The sequence below is a fragment of the Rhineura floridana genome, chromosome 11, assembly GCF_030035675.1.
Source record: "Rhineura floridana isolate rRhiFlo1 chromosome 11, rRhiFlo1.hap2, whole genome shotgun sequence".
NCBI classification, from domain to species: Eukaryota; Metazoa; Chordata; class Lepidosauria; order Squamata; family Rhineuridae; genus Rhineura; species Rhineura floridana.
The window spans coordinates 47,244,956-47,263,469 of NC_084490.1; the positions used below are offsets into that span (position 1 = coordinate 47,244,956).

At 46.9% G+C, this 18,514-nt stretch overlaps 1 protein-coding gene across 1 annotated transcript in view; it reads right to left on the bottom strand.

Annotated features, from left to right (window-relative positions):
• The window catches only part of LOC133368029 (uncharacterized), a 50,868-nt gene that overhangs the window by 22,291 nt on the left and 10,063 nt on the right, over nt 1-18,514 (bottom strand). The window contains exon 3 of the mRNA XM_061592111.1: nt 7-22. Within this exon, the coding sequence (XP_061448095.1) occupies nt 7-22 (16 nt within the window). The remainder of the gene's footprint in view (nt 1-6; nt 23-18,514) is intronic.

An 18,514-nucleotide genomic window follows, 5' to 3' on the forward strand; every position in this document is an offset into this window, starting at 1 on the left:
TAGGGCGCTGGCGGGACCCATCCTGCGAGAACATAAGAGAGAGAGGTCAGGGGTGCAGCTGGATGCAAGGGCAGCCTCAGGACAGGACTCTGGGACAGAATTATTATTATTATTATTATTTATACCCCGCCTTTTGGCCAAAGGCCCTCAAGGCAGCTTACAAGGAAAAATAAACACAGGTATATTGTGAATGAGCATGACCCCCTCCCCCAATGCACCAGGGCTGGCTGACCCCATTTTGGAGTACATGAAGGAATACATCTAAATGACCCTCCCCCACTGTAAGACTATAAAGTCCAGAGTTTAGAACAACTTCCTTAACCTCCAAATGTTGTTGCACTCCCAAGTCCCATCAACCGCAGCCAACAAGGCTCTGGTGGCGCAGACCTGGATCCTTGGAATCCACTGCCTAGCCACCTATATCTTGGTGACCCAGATGTGTTTTTCCCACCAGCCATCAATACACTGTGAAGGTCAGTACTTTTTTTTGTTTCTACTTCACTGATAATCTCCACTTGAAAAAACATGACTATCATATTTCTCCCTCACTATCTCTGCTGCCTCCACACAGCTCAAAACTTTTGTATTTTGCTATATCCTCCTCTCCTCCTCCCACCATTCCTCCCAATGGAGCCCAGGGCAGCAAACACACAAACAATAAAATAATTAAAACATCTGGAAAAAACCCAACACCACCTAAAAACAATTCTAACACTGCTGCAGACTGGAAAACATCTCTACTTAAAGCCAAGGTAATAGTTGCCTAGGCGAGGGATTAACACGGGATGGGGAACCTTTTCGGCCCAGTGGGCCAGATCACTATCTGTCTCCACCCCTGCAGGCCAACTTTGACAGGTGCATGGGTCAACCCACTCATTGCCTGCTGTGATTATGATATCAGATGATAGACAGGTGGGTTGTCCGGCCCACCTCTCAAAGTCCATTGTGCAACACTTCTCAAACACCTAATAGCCAGCTGGTTGTCGTGCAAGGGAGTTTGCCAGTTCTCCATGTTCAGCAAAGCACTCAGCATAGGGCTGGCAAAGCTGCTTTCTGCAGGGACTGGCTCCATGATTGAGTTTCCCACTGGTAACTCAGACGTGCAGCCGATCCAACAGGGTTGTTTGAACTCATCGCCCATCAGCTGAAGGGCAGTGACTCAGCTCCCTGCTACCTGCAGGGATCAGCTGTCTGATCAAATTCCCCATGGGCAACACCTGCATCTCTACCTGCCCTACAACTGAAAACACATGACATCAGTATGGAGCAGCTGGGGAAAACGGCTTTGCATGTCAATATGAGACCTATGCCAGGCCAAATTTAGCCAGCAGGCTAGAGGTTCCTCACCCCTGGGTTAACAGGATCTAGGCCTGGACTGCAGCAATGGCCCAAAGGCCACAGATGATGGGAGATGTGAAACTGGTCCTTTTACAAGTGCCACATAATGTGTGTTCTGCACTTTTAAGGAATTGATCCTTCAGCATGGCAGCACCTACACTTTGGAACTCCCCGCCCATTGATATTAGGCAGGCACGTTTGCTTTTGGTACTTGCTAAAACCTTTTTTGTTTAGGCGAGCCTACCCAGACATATACATGAAGATGTAATTTTATTTTATAATGTCTGTTTTTAAAACTGCTGATTTTATTTTGAAAAAAATAGGCTAATTTGTTTTCTACATCTGATCTTATCTGTAATTTTAATGTTGTTTTATGTAAACTTCTTAGAGCTTTGTTTTCAACCTTCGGTTATTGGAGTACAACTATCATTCTTGGCAATTGGCTAAGCTGGCTGGGGCTGATGGGAGCTATAGTCCAACTACATCTGGAGACCTAAGGTTGAAGAACAGTGGCTTAGGGGTTTTGATGTTTAAGCAGGATAGAAACCCTGTTAAATAAATATAAATATATAGTCCAAACATTTTGGAGGGCACAAAGTAGAAGTCTGGTCGAGAATTACCTAATCACCACTGGCTGAATTGGCAAGGTCTAGAAAAAGAAAGAGAGAGAGATACAAGCAGCGGGGGAAAAGGATAAAGATGGGAATGGAGAAAAGTTTTGCCTAGTTCAGAATGTCTTTGTCCTCTATGGCTTCCCCAAGGGCTGTGAGGCTCCCAGGCTAGGATAAGGCTTCTGACACTGGATAAACTGAGGACCTGAAGAAAAACTATGAAGAATTTGTAAGAGGGGAGAAGTCGAAGAATCAAAAGGAGAGTGGTGGTCCTGATTGAAAAACAAAAGGATGCATCTACACAATATGGGATGATAGAACCCTTGGCACCCAGATGGTGTTTTTAAAAACCCACTATTTCATTCAGGTGTAGGGACCTAAAGACTGACCAATTAGGGCTGGAATGAGGGAGACAAGCCCTTCCCCCAAAAGGACCAGGCATGACCTGAAACTCTTAGAATGTAACTCACCCCCAAGGCGCAGGGGCCAGATAAGACCAAACCGCCTCCAGGAACTCAGAGCCCATTCCTGAATGCTAAATATAGTTACATCCGACCATTCTGTGGTTTGTTTCCTCCCTTCACCCCCAAACAATCCTTCCTGAAGGTTCAGCCAGAAGGCCAAGCTGGGGGTGGGGTTGGATAGAGTGAAGAATTGCACAGAGAATGGAATAGTGGAGGGGCACACATATTGGGACTGGATAGATTTCATTCCGTGGAGTTGCAGGGATGGGGGAAATGTTTAAATATATCCCTATGTAGATGCTCGCTTAATCTATGCCCACTATCCTGAAGGCCTCAGATAATTCCTTCCTAACTCATCACCACCTATAAAATGGCAAAAAGGAAAGAAAGAAGGCTACCACCCCCCCTCAGAAGAGTTCAAAGTCCAGCAAGGCTGCAACCCTAAACACTACTGTTACAGTGAATTAAACAGTGTGATTTACTTCCAAGTGAATATACAGAAGGATTGCACTGGAACAATTCATGCCTTCTGATCTAGAAAGCCTTCTGTTCTCTCCATCTAAGCCCCAGAGCTGGTACTGCATCACTGTGTTGGTAAATGTATCATTCGTTTTAGTGGGATATTATTATTATTATTATTATTATTGCTGTTGCTGTTGTTGTTATTCTGTAAGCAGCATTGAACTTTTTTTTAAAAAAAGGAGGGAAGTATATGTGTTTTAATCAAGACAATAATTTCTCTCTGTGCCTGCTTAGAGCTACTCTGTTTATGTGTCCTAGGGCTGCGAGCCCTGGGTGAAGCCTCCTGCCCCTTGCAAATGAGCACCAAAAAGAAACAACATAAAGAGACACTGGGAGGAATCCTAACTATGGGAAGCCACTATAATTTACACCAGTGTAAAGTAAGCTGGCTTAAAGCATGCCAGATCCAAACTCCGTTCAGAATGGGGCTACTACCAGCTGAGCCAGTCCAAGCCTGGCGGAAGCCTTAAAGTAGAGTTTGACTTCTGCCAGGCAGGTTGCCTGGTCATGTGACTGAGCTGAACAGAGTTAGGATGCAGCACAAGCCCCCCTCCCCGCTCAGTCCCGTCCCTGCCATGGCCCCAGAACACCCCTTTTGGGGGACTTATGTCGGCTGAGTCCTAGGTGAGTTGGGATGAGGATTTATGCTGGCATTATCTCTGGCTGAGCCAGGGGTGGGGACTTAAGATAGTGTAGCCCCAGCTGAGCCGGAGATCCGTCAGATCCTAACTCACTCATCCCAGCAGATCTTTGGTTTGGATTGCTCCCCCAGCTACTCTGATAGATTTTACCAAACAGCTGTTTGCTAATCAATTCACATTTGCGGGCCAAAGGATTTTTTAAACATTTTTAAAATATCAGTTCACATTCCAGGATTCTTTGGGGGACATAATGTGCTTTAATCATGTGTATGGTGTGGATGTGACTGGGATAAAGAAACATGCAATGGCCAGTTCCCCATTCTTGCACATATAAAATTCCGCAGCTCTCTAGATCCACACAATAAGCATCACAGAAGGCTAATGTTTCCTTAGCATTAGCAAAAAGGACAAAAAACAGTTTTTCAAACTGCCCCAGGTCATGTGTGTGTGTGTGTGTGTAAAAAAAACTTGTTTTGCAAAGTGAGATTAAAAAGCCAAATTAAAATATACTGAAAGCCAAGGTGACACTGCATGAGTCAATCCATTTAAGGAAATGAGATTCAATCTCCAGGAGTTGAGAAGCCCACAGAAGTCAATAGGCCCAATGCAGAAACAATCCTTGAAGGCTAGTGCTAAATTTACATAAATAACCCAAGTCACATAATTGCTGTTTGCAAAGACAACTAGCTTAGGCTCACGAGCCAAAACAAATGGTATCTAATCTGTCACTGAACTCCAGTTCAACTACCTCATTCTCTGTTGCAGCTTTCCCCAACTTAGTGTCCTCCAGATCTTCTGGAATACAACTCCCATCAATCCCAGCTAGGACCAACGGTTGATGGGAGTTGTAGTTCAAACCTTCTACAGGGCAGCAGGTTGGGGAAGTTTGCTCTATCTAAGCCTTCAATATAATTCCTCAGTTTGATGTGTGTGTCTGTCCTTCCCCTTCTATCCTGCCTTCTACCCTGGCCGCAACCCTAACAATTGGTCTCACAGCAGATCATACAAAATTCCCTGCACACTATGTCACCTCAAGTCTGCTATCTGCCAAGATCTGTAGCTGTGGATGCTAAGCCAATACTGGCATTAGAACAAGGAACAAAGAGTCTCACAGGCTGGTTATACACAATCCATTTGGAGCACATGGCTTCCCCCAAAGAATCCTGGGAACTCTAATTTACCCTTCACAGAGCTACAGTTCCCAGCACCTTTCCATTCCCAGGATTCTCGGGAGGGAGGGAGCCATGCGCTTTAAAAGTCATGAAAGAAGGGATGTTGTTTTAAAAGACTGCCACCCTCCCTTTATTTCTCCAAGCCACTGGGACTGCAACTAGCCAAGAAAGTGACAGAGTCTGTCTCCACTGCAGGCAGCCAGACACCCAGGTTGCCAATGGGGACTGGAAGCCGAGCCAATCCTTTTAGATGCTACGTTTCCATTTCCATTTCTCTCTGTCAAGCCAGGGAAATGAGCCTTTGAACATACAAGCAGTATGAAAGAAAGTCCTTTCTGGATCCGAGATACGTATAGGTGGGTGAAGCTTGCTCTGCACCTGGAGATAGAAAGGGCATCTGCTGGAAAGTTAACTAACTTGCAGCTGACTTACATCCCAGGGGGGTAGATCTATCCCAGCCCTACTCTAGTGGCTTTATTGGCATAAAACTGCTGCCTCATGTGGCCGCCTCCTCTTGCCTGCTACTTGCAGATCCAACCTCACACTTCCCTTGCACCCCCTAACTAGTGTCTCTTTCGCTCCTATGCCCTATAATGGGGAGTTCGCAAGGGCAGCCCTGGTGCAGTTTAACAGTATGGTGTAATGATTAGACTAGGACAGGGGAGACCCAGGTTCAAATTTCCATTAACCAGCTTGCTGGATGATCTTGAGCCAGTCTCTCTCTTTCTCTCAAAGCTTTACCTACCTCACAGGGTTGTTGTGAGCAGGAACGGTGCCAGGCATGAGTGGGCCCTTGGGCACCAGCCTGCCCCGGGCCCACAGTGCCAGCCGGCCTGCACACCCCACCTACCTCTCCGTCGGTCCTAAGGAAGGATGCACTGGGCACGCATGCCTGCCATCAACCAAGGTGGCAGTAGGAGCATCAGAGAAACTTCCACTGCCATCTTGGTTGATGGCAGGTATGCATGCACAGTACACACAGCATTCACGGCAAGGGACAGGTAAGTGGGGTGTGTGGATGGGTGTTGTGGGCCCGCACAGTTTGTATGGGGGGGCTGGGAGCTCCCTCTTGGTGACCTGCAGCAGGGTCGGGAGTTGACGCTGCTGCGGATCGCGGAAGGGGAGCGCTACCCTCCCACCCTAAGGAGGGGCCCTTCAGGGGCCCTTAGCCAGGGCCCAACCTGGCCACCCTCAGGCACCAGCCCAGGTTGCGAGGGTAAACAGGGAGAAACCATGCCACTTTGAGGAGAGGAAAGGTGGATTTAAATGAAATAAATCAATACCATCCTGTGTCTTCTAAAAGCGCACCTTCACAGTCAAACTCATGAAGCATCCTCCAAATACCAGAAACCCCGAGGTATGGTAGTTGTTGGGTCTACAGTTGTGTCCTTCCCTTGGACAGCCACTAGTGGGTTTGTTTCACCACAGTACCACAACCAGCATCCCTCTCTCCTTTTATCAGCCTTACGGTTGTGAAGATATGCCTAAAAGGCTGTGTGTACGCTAAGGGCCAAGACTGGAGAACCCATGACCAAATCTAAACATTAGAGAGGTTCCACCATCACCACAGTTGCCAACCTTGACGCAAAATAAATACAGAGAAGCAGGGAAACAAGAACCCCTTCTTTTCAGTCTTGGCAACCAAGAGGTCTTTTGTATCTTTAAAAGTTGTGCAGGGGAAAGGAAGAATTCCACCTTGTGGTTTTTCCTATTACAGGGTTGCAAGAACACCTGCACTTGGCTGACTTTTTCTTCTCCCAAAGATACAGGATCAGTCTCAGGGATTGAACCTGGCAACCCTAGTGAGGACCCAGTCTTTGTGTCTCACTCCCTTGGTAAGAGCCACAGAAAGCACCTTAGGAACATAGGATGCTGCCTTATACTGAGTCAGACCATTGGTCCATCCAGCTCAATACTGCCTACACAGACTGGCAGGAGCCCTCCAAGATTTCAGGCAGAGTTTTCTCCCAGGCCTACCTGGAGATGCCAGGGATTGAACTTGGGACCTTCTGCATGCAAGGCAGATGCTCTACCACTGACCTACAGCCCTTCCACCCTGAGCAGGCAGCCGTGGGATTCTCACAAATGAACAGGACACAGCCAAGGTGCCTCCTTGTCCTGCAGCGGAAACCAGGTGCTTCTACTCTATGGAAGCCAAAGCCTCTTGTCACTTTTCTGGCCCACCCGGAATTGCAAGTGGGTCCCGGATCCCCAGAAAGGAGGAGAGGATGGTACCACCCTGAGCTGGGCAGAGACAAAAATTGACAGAGAGGGGGTGGAGGAGATGAGTCAGACATCATGATTACATAATGTACGGTCTCTACGGTTACCACAGGAAGGAGGGGAAATTGATGGTTCCTAAACTGACACAGATCAGGGAATTGGGGTGGAGGGGGAGCTGTTTATTCCAACTTATTGGGCTTGGGCAGATGGAGGTGGAGGGAAGGGGGGAGAAACGGTGTGATGCAGAGCTCAGGACAAGCATGGGTCAACGCTTCTGCTCTGATTTGGTAGCCAAACACCAAAATGAGTCCACTAGAGCTTATTATCAATGCCCGGGGTTCACCCCTGGAACATATGAGGTGACCCAGAGCATAAAAGTCCAGAATTCTCTCCTTTTGCTCAGAGAACATCATCCCTGGTCAGTAACCGCAACCAGCCCTCCCACATCTGGGTCACACCTACTGTTCTTACTGGCATCCAGCATCTGCCGCCTAAAGCAGCCCCCTCGTCTTAGCTCATGACAAGTACTCAGTGGCACAAGTTTTGAAAGCTTTGAATGCAGAAGGTCCCAGGTTCAATCCCTGGCATGTCAACTTTTTTTTTAAGGGGTGGGGGGAGGGATCAGGCAGCAGCAAGGGATGTGAAAGACCCTCTGCCTGAGACTCACTGCTGGCAGATGAAGCAATACCAGGCTAAAGGGACAAAAAGTCTGACCTGGTACAAGACAACTTCCTAAAGGCTTTTGGGTCCTTTCACAAGGGAAGGGCTGTGACTCAGTGATAGAGCACATCATCTGCATTCAAAAGGCCTTGGCTTCAATCCCCGGCATCTCCTAGGAAGGCATCTTGTCTGAAGAGCCACTGCCAGTCAGTGTCAACAATACTGAGTTAGATGGACCAAGGGCTTGACTTGGTATAAGGCAGCTTCCTGTGACATGGAATCTGCCTTCTACTCAATCTGAACCAATTAGGTGTGTACTGTTAACCTTGACACTTTCAGTGGCAAGTTTATGGAGGACAGATGGATTAATGGCAACGGGCCATGTCTTTTCTGTAGAAGTTGACTAAAGGGGTCAAATTACAAGAAAAAGAATTTAGACTACATATTAGGAAGAACATCCTGATGGTATGAGCTGTTTGACAATGGACTTTCCTTTGTTAGAGGTTTTTAAAGTATAAGCTGGATCGTCACCTTTGAGGGACGCTGTAGTAGCCAATTTCCTGCATCAGTGTGTGTGTAGGGGGGGTTGATGATCTTTGAGGTACATTCAAAGCAGCAGTATATCTCCTGATCACAGATCTGCTGGATCAGATGAAAGGCACATCATTCTGTCTCTAACATAACCAAACAGATGCCCTTGGAACGCTTACCGGCAGGTCATCACGGCAATAAGCACCCCTGGCTTGTTCCCAGCACTTGGTACTTGAAGGTCTGCTGTTTCTCACCATGGAGACTCTGTGTTGTTATGGATCACAGAATCATGGGAATTGGAGGGAATATCAAAGGCCATCTAGTCCATCCGTCTGCTCGAATGCAGGGAATCCAGAGCTAGAGCATCCCCAGCAGATGGCTGTCCAACCTCTGCTTGAAGATCTTTGGCAAGGAAGAGTCTACTCACCCCTCTAGGTAATTCGCTCCATCTTTGAACTGCTCTAACTGGCAAGAAATTTCATGAAATGTTCAACCAAAATATGCTCTCCTGTAACATAAGCCCATTAGATCTTGCCCTGCCCTTTGGAACACTAGAGAACAAGGCTGGGTCTTCTTCTCTGTGGCAGCCCTCCAGGTGTTTGAAGAGGGCTGTTGTGTCCTCACCCCCCACCCTCAGTCTTCCTCTTCTTCAGGCTAAACTTCCCCAGTTCCTTCAATCTTTCCTCATGGGACTTATTTTCCATATCCCTTACTTGCCCTCCTTATGTTTCACAAACGCATGAGCATGCAAGACCTCAGCCCATACAGGGTTCTTCTTTAGGCAAAACAGAGAGGTTACCAAAGTCTTCAAGCCAATTGCAAATGCAATTGATTAAAAAGAGACACATCAGGCACTGGCCTAATGAAAGGGTCAAAATCCTCTGGGAAGTTCTATTAACAATAGTAATAATAATAACAATAATTCAAAATGCTTGTCATGGTTATTATTATTTCATTTATATACAGCTTAATGCCAAAATCGGCTTCTAAGTGGTTTAAGTGGGGGAGGGCTGTAGCTCAGTGGTAAAGCATCTGCTATGCAGGCAGAAGGTCCCAGGTTCAATCTCTGGCATCTACAGGTAGAACTGGGAATGGCTCCAGCCTGGAGTCCTGTCAGAGCCACTGCCAGTAAGCACAGACATTACTGAGCTGGATGGACCAATGGTCTGACTCAGTATAAGGCAGCTTCCTTTGCTCCTATGTACAAAATATTGAAACCAGTTACACAAACATTCAAGTACAAACATCCATAATTAAAATACTCAACAAAGCAATCCCATTCAAACAATGCAACAATTAAAACAGGAGAGGTAATGTTCAACTCTAACAAGCATTTTGAATCTGTATTCTAGATGAATGAGCTTTGGAGCAATCCTATACACGTTTACTCAGACGTAGGTCAATGGACCTCACTCCCAAGTAAGTGCAAAGGCTGGAGTCTGAAAAGATGTAGATAGTAAGCACAAAACTGTGTTTTGCCCATAAATAACTGGATGGACTGGAGCCAGAGTGTCCTATCCAAGCCCCACCAAAATGCACAAGAACATTTGTGTCGATGGGGCTTTCCCAGAGGATTGTGTGTCTGCCCAAAACTTTTGTAACATTCAGAGAGGAGGAGCTGTGGGGAGCAGCAGTGACTTACACAGAGTGTCAGAACATCCAAGGTCTCCATTTGGCTGGCTGTTCTTCATCTCAAGCAAGGTTATGAAAACTTAAAGGCAGAGGGTGCTGAGGATTTAGAAACTAGAGGAGAGGAAACAGCAGGGAAGGGAACAGCCCATTTGCCAGAGAAAGAGCTTTTTCTGTCCCATGCACTGTTCTCAGTCCTCTGCCTCCTTCCCCCTATTACTACTATCCCAGCTCAATGCCTACCTTCTTCCTTAGCTTTAGCTGCCACAACAGCCTGAATTCTTCAATAAACAAGCAAACAGTGCCTCATGGATTTGAAGTAAGAAGTGATGTTTGGCTTTGGCTGAACAAACATCAAACTATATTTAGAGCTTTGGGTACCCTACACTAAATAAGAAAATTCTGTGCCCAGGCAATCTCAATTCTGCAGCAAGAAAAATCTGTGTTCTGCAACCTGCATAAACTATGCAAGTTGGGACTATTTGCATAACCTCTTACTTTGCATACTTCATTCTGGATGGCCTAGAGAAGGGTAAGAAGAAACCTAACCTGGACAAAAAGATGTAAGCAACTACATGCTGGTTGTTAACATTTCCTTCCTGAGCAAGGTGCTTGAGTGGGCTGTCATCAGACAACTCCAGGGAGTCTTGGATGAAACTGATTTTCTAGATTTATTTCAATTGGGCTTCAGGCCTGGTTTGGGAAGAAACTGCTTCGGCTGCCCTGGGGGATGACCTCTGCTGAGAGAAGGGCAAGGGAGTGTGCTCATGTTGATCCTCTTGTACCTCTCAGTGGCTTTCTGTACCATTGACCATGGTATCCTTCTGGACAGGCTGTCCGGGATGGGGACTGGAGGAACTGTACCCTCAGGGGTTCCACTCCCATCATATGGTCGACTCCAGAAGGTGGTGCTGGGAGATCATAGCTCTGCCCCTTAGCTATGGGGTTCCATAGAGCTCTGTTTTGACTTCTATTCCATGGGTTGCCATAGTGGTGCCTAGGGTGCAATGGTGCCCCTGAAGTCTTCCCCTGGCACCCATGAAGCCACTGAGGTCCCCCCCCCGCTCCCTTAGTAATGGGATGATGGGGTGGTTACTTTTTTCTTCTCTGAAAAGTACATAGAGCAAAAGAAGGAAGTTGGAAGGAGGACGTTCTTTCCCGCTTGTTCTTTCAACTCTATGTCCTTTTTGAGGCTCAGATTAATTCTACTGGATCCGACTTTTACCCAGATCCTTTGCAAAAGTGAAGTCTGTGCATAAGCACTTTCCCTCTTTCTGTTTCTTGTTGCTGGGATGATCTAGGGATGTGAGGGAGAGAAGTGACAGAGAGGGTGGCACCTACAGTGTTTGTTCAAAAATTCAAATTTTATTTTATTTATTTATTTATTTATTTATTTTATTTTATTAAACTTATAGACCGCCCCATAGCCGAAGCTCTCTGGGCGGTTAACAAGAACAAAAACAACATAAAAAACACAATAGCATATAACACATTAAAATGCAATTAAAATACAGAATATTAAATTAAAACAGTTCCAATACATACATACAAACATGATTAAGATGGTTAAAATGATTAAAATGCCTGGGCGAATGTGCCCATGGGCCTAAAAAGCTTGGCGACTCTTGCCCTATGCTATTTAAAATACATGAAACTGCTGGGGAAGGTTATCAATATGCAGGTGACACCCACCTCTACCTCTCTTTTTCATGAAATCCAGGTGAGGCAGTGGGTATTCTGAACCAGTGCCTGGGCACAGTAGGAGACTGGATAAACTGAGGCTCAATTCAGACACGGCAGAGGTACTTTTATTAGGTCATTTGTCTACACAGTTGAGTGTCATTCAACCTATTTTGAAGGGGGCTCATGGCACAAAGTCACCAAGTAAGATTTATGGATAATGGGGTGGGGGTGAACAGGGGTCTTCAAAACTCTAACCACTACCCTACATTAACTCTCACCTGTTTCTGTCAGACATACAACTTTCCTAAGAGCCTCAAACTCAGCAGCCACCAGGCCTTCCTGCTTCCTGAACAATACACTGCTTAGAGATTTTTTGAAATATTAAGCAGTATATAAACACTTTTAATTTTAAAAAATAATATTTTATCTGCTGTTTCTGTCTTTGTGGCATATAGTTTTATTGGGGATTTATTTATATATTATTGTGAATCTATTTTTGATTAAGAGTATTATAAAAATATTTAAAATAAATAAAATCATGTGCCATGAAATGCGGAATTCTGCAACTTTAATTCTGAACCAGCAGAGCTATGAATTCCTGTACCCTTGATAGCTGGAAAATCTGCTGAGATATACATGCACGCACGTACACTGGGGAACCTTTTTCAACCCAAGGGCCACATTCCCATGGGGGCAAACTTCCAGGGGTCACATGCCAGTGGTGGATGAGGCCACAGGCAAAAATGGGTGGAGTAATGGCTGTGACTCTTTGATGCACCAAACCATGTCTTGCTGTAACGAACGAACACAGCCTCTGTCTTTTGGCCATTGCTTCCCAATATATTCCTGCCCACAACTTCCCACCTTCCAGATGCCCCAAGGTTTCTTCCTCTCTAAAGGCAATGTTTGCATCTCCCTCCCAAAGGACCTATTTGGTGCCACCACTCTTTTCTCTAAAACCCAGGGCCCGAGTGTCAGCACCTAGCACCCTGACAGGGCCCAATGCTGACACTTGTTCAGACTTCCCATCCACCAGTTACCCTGGCTATGGGTTTATCTGGGTCTGATAAGCTCCCCATCATGTTAAAATGTCACACAACGCCGTGGAAAAACTGTAGCTCAATGGTACAGCGGCTGATTAGTACACAGAAGATCCCAAGCTCAATCCTCGGCATCTCCAGGTAGGGCTGGGAACATCCCCTGCCTGAAATCCTGGAAAGCTGCTGTGAGTCAGTGTAGACAATACTGAGCTACATGGACCAGTGATCTGGCTCAGTAAACAGCTTTCTATGTGAAGTGCCTGATGTAGTCACAGTATCATTTGCTGCCCCCCCTCACTTCAACCTCTTCTTAGACCCCTACTTTGATCCATGAAACTGATGACTGAAACCAAGCTGAAAATTAAGCCTAAATACATGGTGCTGTATTTTCTTATATTCTTCCCTTGTTATCCTTTCCTGCTTTCCTTCCCATCGCTGCCTCCCAACATTCAGACTGTAATCTCCTTTGCGACAGGGGTGGGGAACCTTTTTTTCACCCTGAGGGCTGCATTCCCTTCTGGAGTCATGCCAGTGGTAGGCAGGGCCAGAGGCAAAAGTGGGCAAAGCCACAAATGCAAATTTTACCTTTGCACGTTAGGCTAGTCTCTACACACATCCACACGCCGCTCTCTATCCTCTGTCCAAGGAAGCAAGAGGCATCATTAGACTTCAAGGGCACATTCCTGCTAGGCACAAAACACTCAAGCAGGGTGTCAGGCAAGGCCAGGGTGTGTGTGGCTGGGAAGGGGGTGTAGCCTGGGGAGAGTCCAGAGGGCCAGACTGAGAAGCAGGGAGGGCTGCATTCAGGCCCTGGGCCTGAGGTTGGCCACCCCTGCCTTAGGGCAAGGATCTGTCTTTGTCCTTCTTGTGTTACTCTGCAAAGTGTCACAGAAGGTGCTGGGAGACTAACAACCATATAAAGCGCTTCTCCCTTTAGAGAGCTCACGGTGGGATGAAGAGCTATGAATATCTCTGATCCTCTCCGAGAGAAGGCAGAATGCCGCCCCAGCCCCAGATGGTGTCTCAGGTTGCTCTGCATGGCGCAAGTGTTTGTGAGAGGCCCAATTTCTCTCTCCTTAATGCAGTAAGCAGATGGACACGGGGTGGGGGTGGGGAAGAGATCAGAAACTGGCTCAATCTCGTCCCAGAAGGAGATGCACACCCCATACACTTCCTCACCATCAGGCACGGCTGAAGGGCCGGATCCAGACCTCCTCAGGAAGCTTGTACTGGAAGAATAACTTTTCCTGCCTTTGAAATCCAAACAGGTGTTTTGGCTTGGACTGGGTGACGGGGAGGTGGGGGGGAAGGAAAAACAAAATAGAACTAGAGCTGAAAGTCAGGAAGGAATGGCTCCCATAAAGCAGGCTGCAAGGCTGCCCAGAGACACCAGCATCAGCCAGGCAGGGCTTCATCGAGGGCAAGGCTCACCAGGGGCTCGTTTCTCAGTTGTGTCAGTGCTGCTGTGTTTGGCTCTGGCATATGCGATTGTCAGAAAAAAAGCTTCTAAACATGTGCAGAGTGCCTTTTCTTTGCTATTGAACAAAAACACAAGATAGAACAGGGAACCTGCCTTCAACCCGTCTAGCTCTACAGGGGAAGAGCCGTAGCTCAATGGAAGAGCACCTGCTGGACACGCAGAAAATCCCCGGTTCAATCCCTGGTATCTCCAGGTACAGCTGGGGATGCCCCCTGCCTGAAACCCTGGAGAGCCACTGCCAGTCAAAGCAGACAATACTGAGCTAGATGAACCACAGGTCTGACTTGGTGTAAGGCAGCTCCCTGTGTCTACACTGACTGGCAGAGTTTTAGGCAAGGGACATTCCCAGCCCTACCTGGAGATGCCAGAGGTTGGACCAGGGACCTTCTGCAGGCAAAGGGGATGATGCTCCACCACTGAGCTACAGCCCTTCCCCAACAATCAGCCTTCCCACTCGATATCTGGATTAGGACAAAGCAGGCCTTTTCCATGGCAACTGACTTACCACAGCCAGCATATGCAAAGCAGCAAACAACTGCCTCTGAGCATGTACAAACTGCATTTAAGTCACTGTTGGGTAACACATGCAAGGCCAGCCCCTTTACACCGTTAACGACCTTGAGCATGATAACTGTTAAGGTGGAATATAAAGCTAATAAGAGAATTTATAAAAGCTAATAATATTTTCTTTAACGCCTTTTGGGTGTGTGAATCGCTTCGCTGTAACAGCATTATCTTCGTAATAATGGGAAAAACATGGCTTCTGATGAGAAGGGAAGGACCCTCAGGGTGGTTTGAGATCTAGCACCTCTCAGGGTTGCATTTGGACTGTCTGTTCCTTGTGCAACCTGCTACTGATCCTTACGTGAAATGGTGGTACAGTCTGCCCTGTATCTACCAACCCTTTCCCTCCAGAATTTCACTTCCAGGCCTTCTTGTGAAAAAGCTTATTGTCTTCTTCTCTTTGCTTCTTCCCCTCCTGTTCTCTCTCTCTCTCTCTCTCTCTCACACACACACACACACACACACACACAGAGAGAGAGAGAGAGAGAGAGAGAGAGAGATGAATGTTGACTGCAAGGGCACTTCCAGACTGTCGCCATTGTGGGGTGGGATTCAGTCACACGCAAGCAAACTCAGGTTACACAATTAAAGTTTATTAGTGCTCCCTCTTTGTAATTAAAGAAAGTTATGGGGAAATGCACAGAAATTGTGGGACAACGCTTGCGTGACACAGTGTCATCTAACCTCCCAGCAAAACAAATCAGAATGAAGGTTCAGTTAGTTTTAGACCTGGGCGACCAGGTTTCAGATCCCCACTCAGCCATGAAGCACACTGGGTGACCTTGGGCCAGTCACTGTCTCTCAGCCTAGCTGGCCTCTCAGGGTTGTTGGAAGGATAAAATGGGGAGGGGAGAACCATGTACGCCACCTTGAGCTCCTTGGAGGAAAGGAGGGGAAAGAGAAATGCAATAAATAAACAAACAGCCGTTGTCTAACCTCCCCAAAAACTTTGTACAAGCAAATCAAGATGAATGTTCGGTCCTCAGGTTGTCTTGCAGCAACCTAAGCTCCTCCAAGCAGGGACTTGCCCAGTTTTTGAAATTGTAAGAACCTACTGCGAAAGAAAGAACTTCTTCATCACATCACATACATTAAGAAATGGGATTCCCTGCTACAAGGTACAGCAACAGCCACTGGCATTAAAGTTCTACAAAATAAAGAAATAAATAGATTATGAAGGATTGATTGATCAAAGGTTGTCACCTATGACAGCTTCATGGCATCTTCACGTTCAAAGGCTGCATATCAATTGCTGGGGATATAGGTGGAGAGGGAGGTAGTCGCCTTTGCCTTCATGCCTTCCTTTTGGGCTCCACAGAGGCACCTAGCTGCCAACTGATAGAAACACCATTCTGGACTAGATGGATTCTAGCAGTGATCTAGCCAAGGACTTCTCAGGTCAGGGTGGGGAACTTGCAGTCCAGGGACATCTGAAGGACCACAACTCCCATCAGCCATTGTGGCTGGGGCTGATAGGAGTTGGGAGTCCAACAGCGTCTGGGGAGGGGTACAGCTTCCTCACCCCTGTCTTATGTAAGTGCCTTGTACACTAGATGGCAATACTTGATTTACTAACATTCTACTTCCTAGCTATTCTCCCACTTCACTGCTGCCTCCCCCTGCAATTGCTAGAACTGTTCTTTTATTTATGCCATTATCCCCAAGTGCCCATTCACCATAAATACTTTGGGTCAGTTTCTGCTCTGTTATCTGCAGCAGAAAGCTAAATGTCTGATCCTGTCACAAGGTGCCCTCTCCCTTTGTTCTAGGCATGCTGCATCTAATTCACTGGAGAGAGGATATAATTGCAGAAACATGAAAATAAAAATTTGAAAACCATGCCTGTAATTCTGGAACGGGGATGCATGTGTGAATGGAGAATGGATGCACGGTCAGAGGTGGCCATCATTTGCTAGCAGAAAACATGCTCTGCATGCTGAAGCATGCAGCCTTCCCAGTTAAAAAGGATGTCAGGAACCCAGAGCCAGCCCTACTGTTAGGCAAACTGAAGCAACTGCCTCAGGCGAGAGATGCCAGGGGGTGGGCTCTCCTCAGCCTCATAGCTGCTCCCACTGTATGTCAGACAGTGCTGTCTGTGACACATGGCCTGTCCTGACCCCCCTAAACTAGCCTGCTGCCTCAGGTACAGCAAAGGATATCATCCTCTGGTAAGCACTGAAGTAAGATTCAGCTGCCAGCCTGGTTGACTTCTGTACATGGTGCCATCTTGTCTTTCATCTCAAGCACCAAAATGGCTTGGATCAGCCCACAAGCAGCGTTCTTGGGGAAGGTCTCCTCTCTGCCTGAGGCATTGGGGATGATGCTGGGACTGCATGGACCAAGGGCCCATCTCAGTCTACAGCAACCTTTCTCCAACCTCATGCCCTCCAGATATTGTCACTGCTGGACTCCAGCTCCCATCATCCCTGACCATTGGCCATGCTGGCTGGATCTGATGGGGAGTTGGAGTCCAACAACAACAACAACTGGAGGGCACCAAGTTGGGAAGGTCAGTCTAAGGCAGCTTTGTATGTCCATACTTGTACCATGAGAGCAAGACCAAATGAACAGCAACAAAGACTATGACACAAAATGAATTATGATTCTGAATAAAGCTTTTAAAGCTCCACAGCAGCATTCCCCCCAGCTGCTCTGGTGGATCCAGTTGCCTAACTGGGCAGGCTCCTTCCCCCTCCCCAAAATGAGAAGCCCTCTGACACCAGAATATACTTTGGTTTTCTTGGTCAATTAACATCCCACAATTAAAACTATAAGTCCTGCCAAGCCTTAATCTCAAAAGTCCCAATGAGCTGATTTGCTATCAGAGCGGAATTAATCTGCTGACAAGAATTTGGGGAGGGGGGGAGGACACATTTGCACCTTCCCTGCTAAAGCTTATCCCCATCTGCACTCCTCCTCTGGGATAGAGACCTAGGGGAGGAAATGGGGTATCTAAGACCCAAGCATAATCAATAAATAGCTGAGCGACAGATGGGCAGGGAATTGCATCTTAGCAGCAGGATCAGACAGGTGGAAAGCAAAAAAGGGATTGCAGCACCATATCAGACACCACCTCTTCCCTGCATCCCGTTACAGCCTCTCAGATTTGCTGGGAAAGCTTCTCCCCATTAGGAGAATGTATCCCATGCCAAAGGTTCATCTGAAAATTGACTGAAGGCCCAGTTGGAAAGTGCAGTTGCATTCTTGTTTAATGCCCCAAATACTTTTTCAGGCCCCTGTGAATCTCTGAAGTGCAACCTCTGTCCATTCTAGCTTTCCAACCTAGTGTCTCCCACATGTTTTGGACTACAGTTCTCCTAAGCCCAGGGTTTTGGACTACAGCTCCCATTGGCCCCAGCCAGCACAATTGTACTGGTGCGGCTGATGGGACCCGTGGTCCAAAATATTTGGAGGGCATAAGTTGCGGAAAGCCCCCCCCCCTTCCAGAGAGCTGCATCCTTTGGCAGCAGCTACATGGTCTCTGTTTCTCCTGCAACAGATGCAGGTGGGGGATCTATGCACAAGGGCTTCTTCAGCTGTCACCTACAGGCAGATATAACATGCGACAGTCAGTCAGTGCAGTGACGACAATGAAAATGAAGCATTTTTAATTTTTTGGGCCATTTGTTAAAATGCTTTTTAATTAGTTTCATCCATGCATCACACCTGAATGACAGAAGCATACAGACAGGTGTTCTCAGGGACTTCCTGTAAATGTACTCTTCCCCTTGAGTATCTGACAAAAATGTCTTTTGTGTGCCTTTCAAAAGTGTCTGAAACCTTGTTCTGAAGACCTTTTGGTTTCCATGCTCTACTGTAACTTAACATGCATCTTAAACCTAAGCCTAAGCACATACTTCCTTCTGGTTTACTCCTGCCTCCCTTCTTTCCCCTTCCCGTATCAAATTTTATAATGTAAGCTCCTTGGGGCAGGGATCTGTTCTCTTGAAGACTGC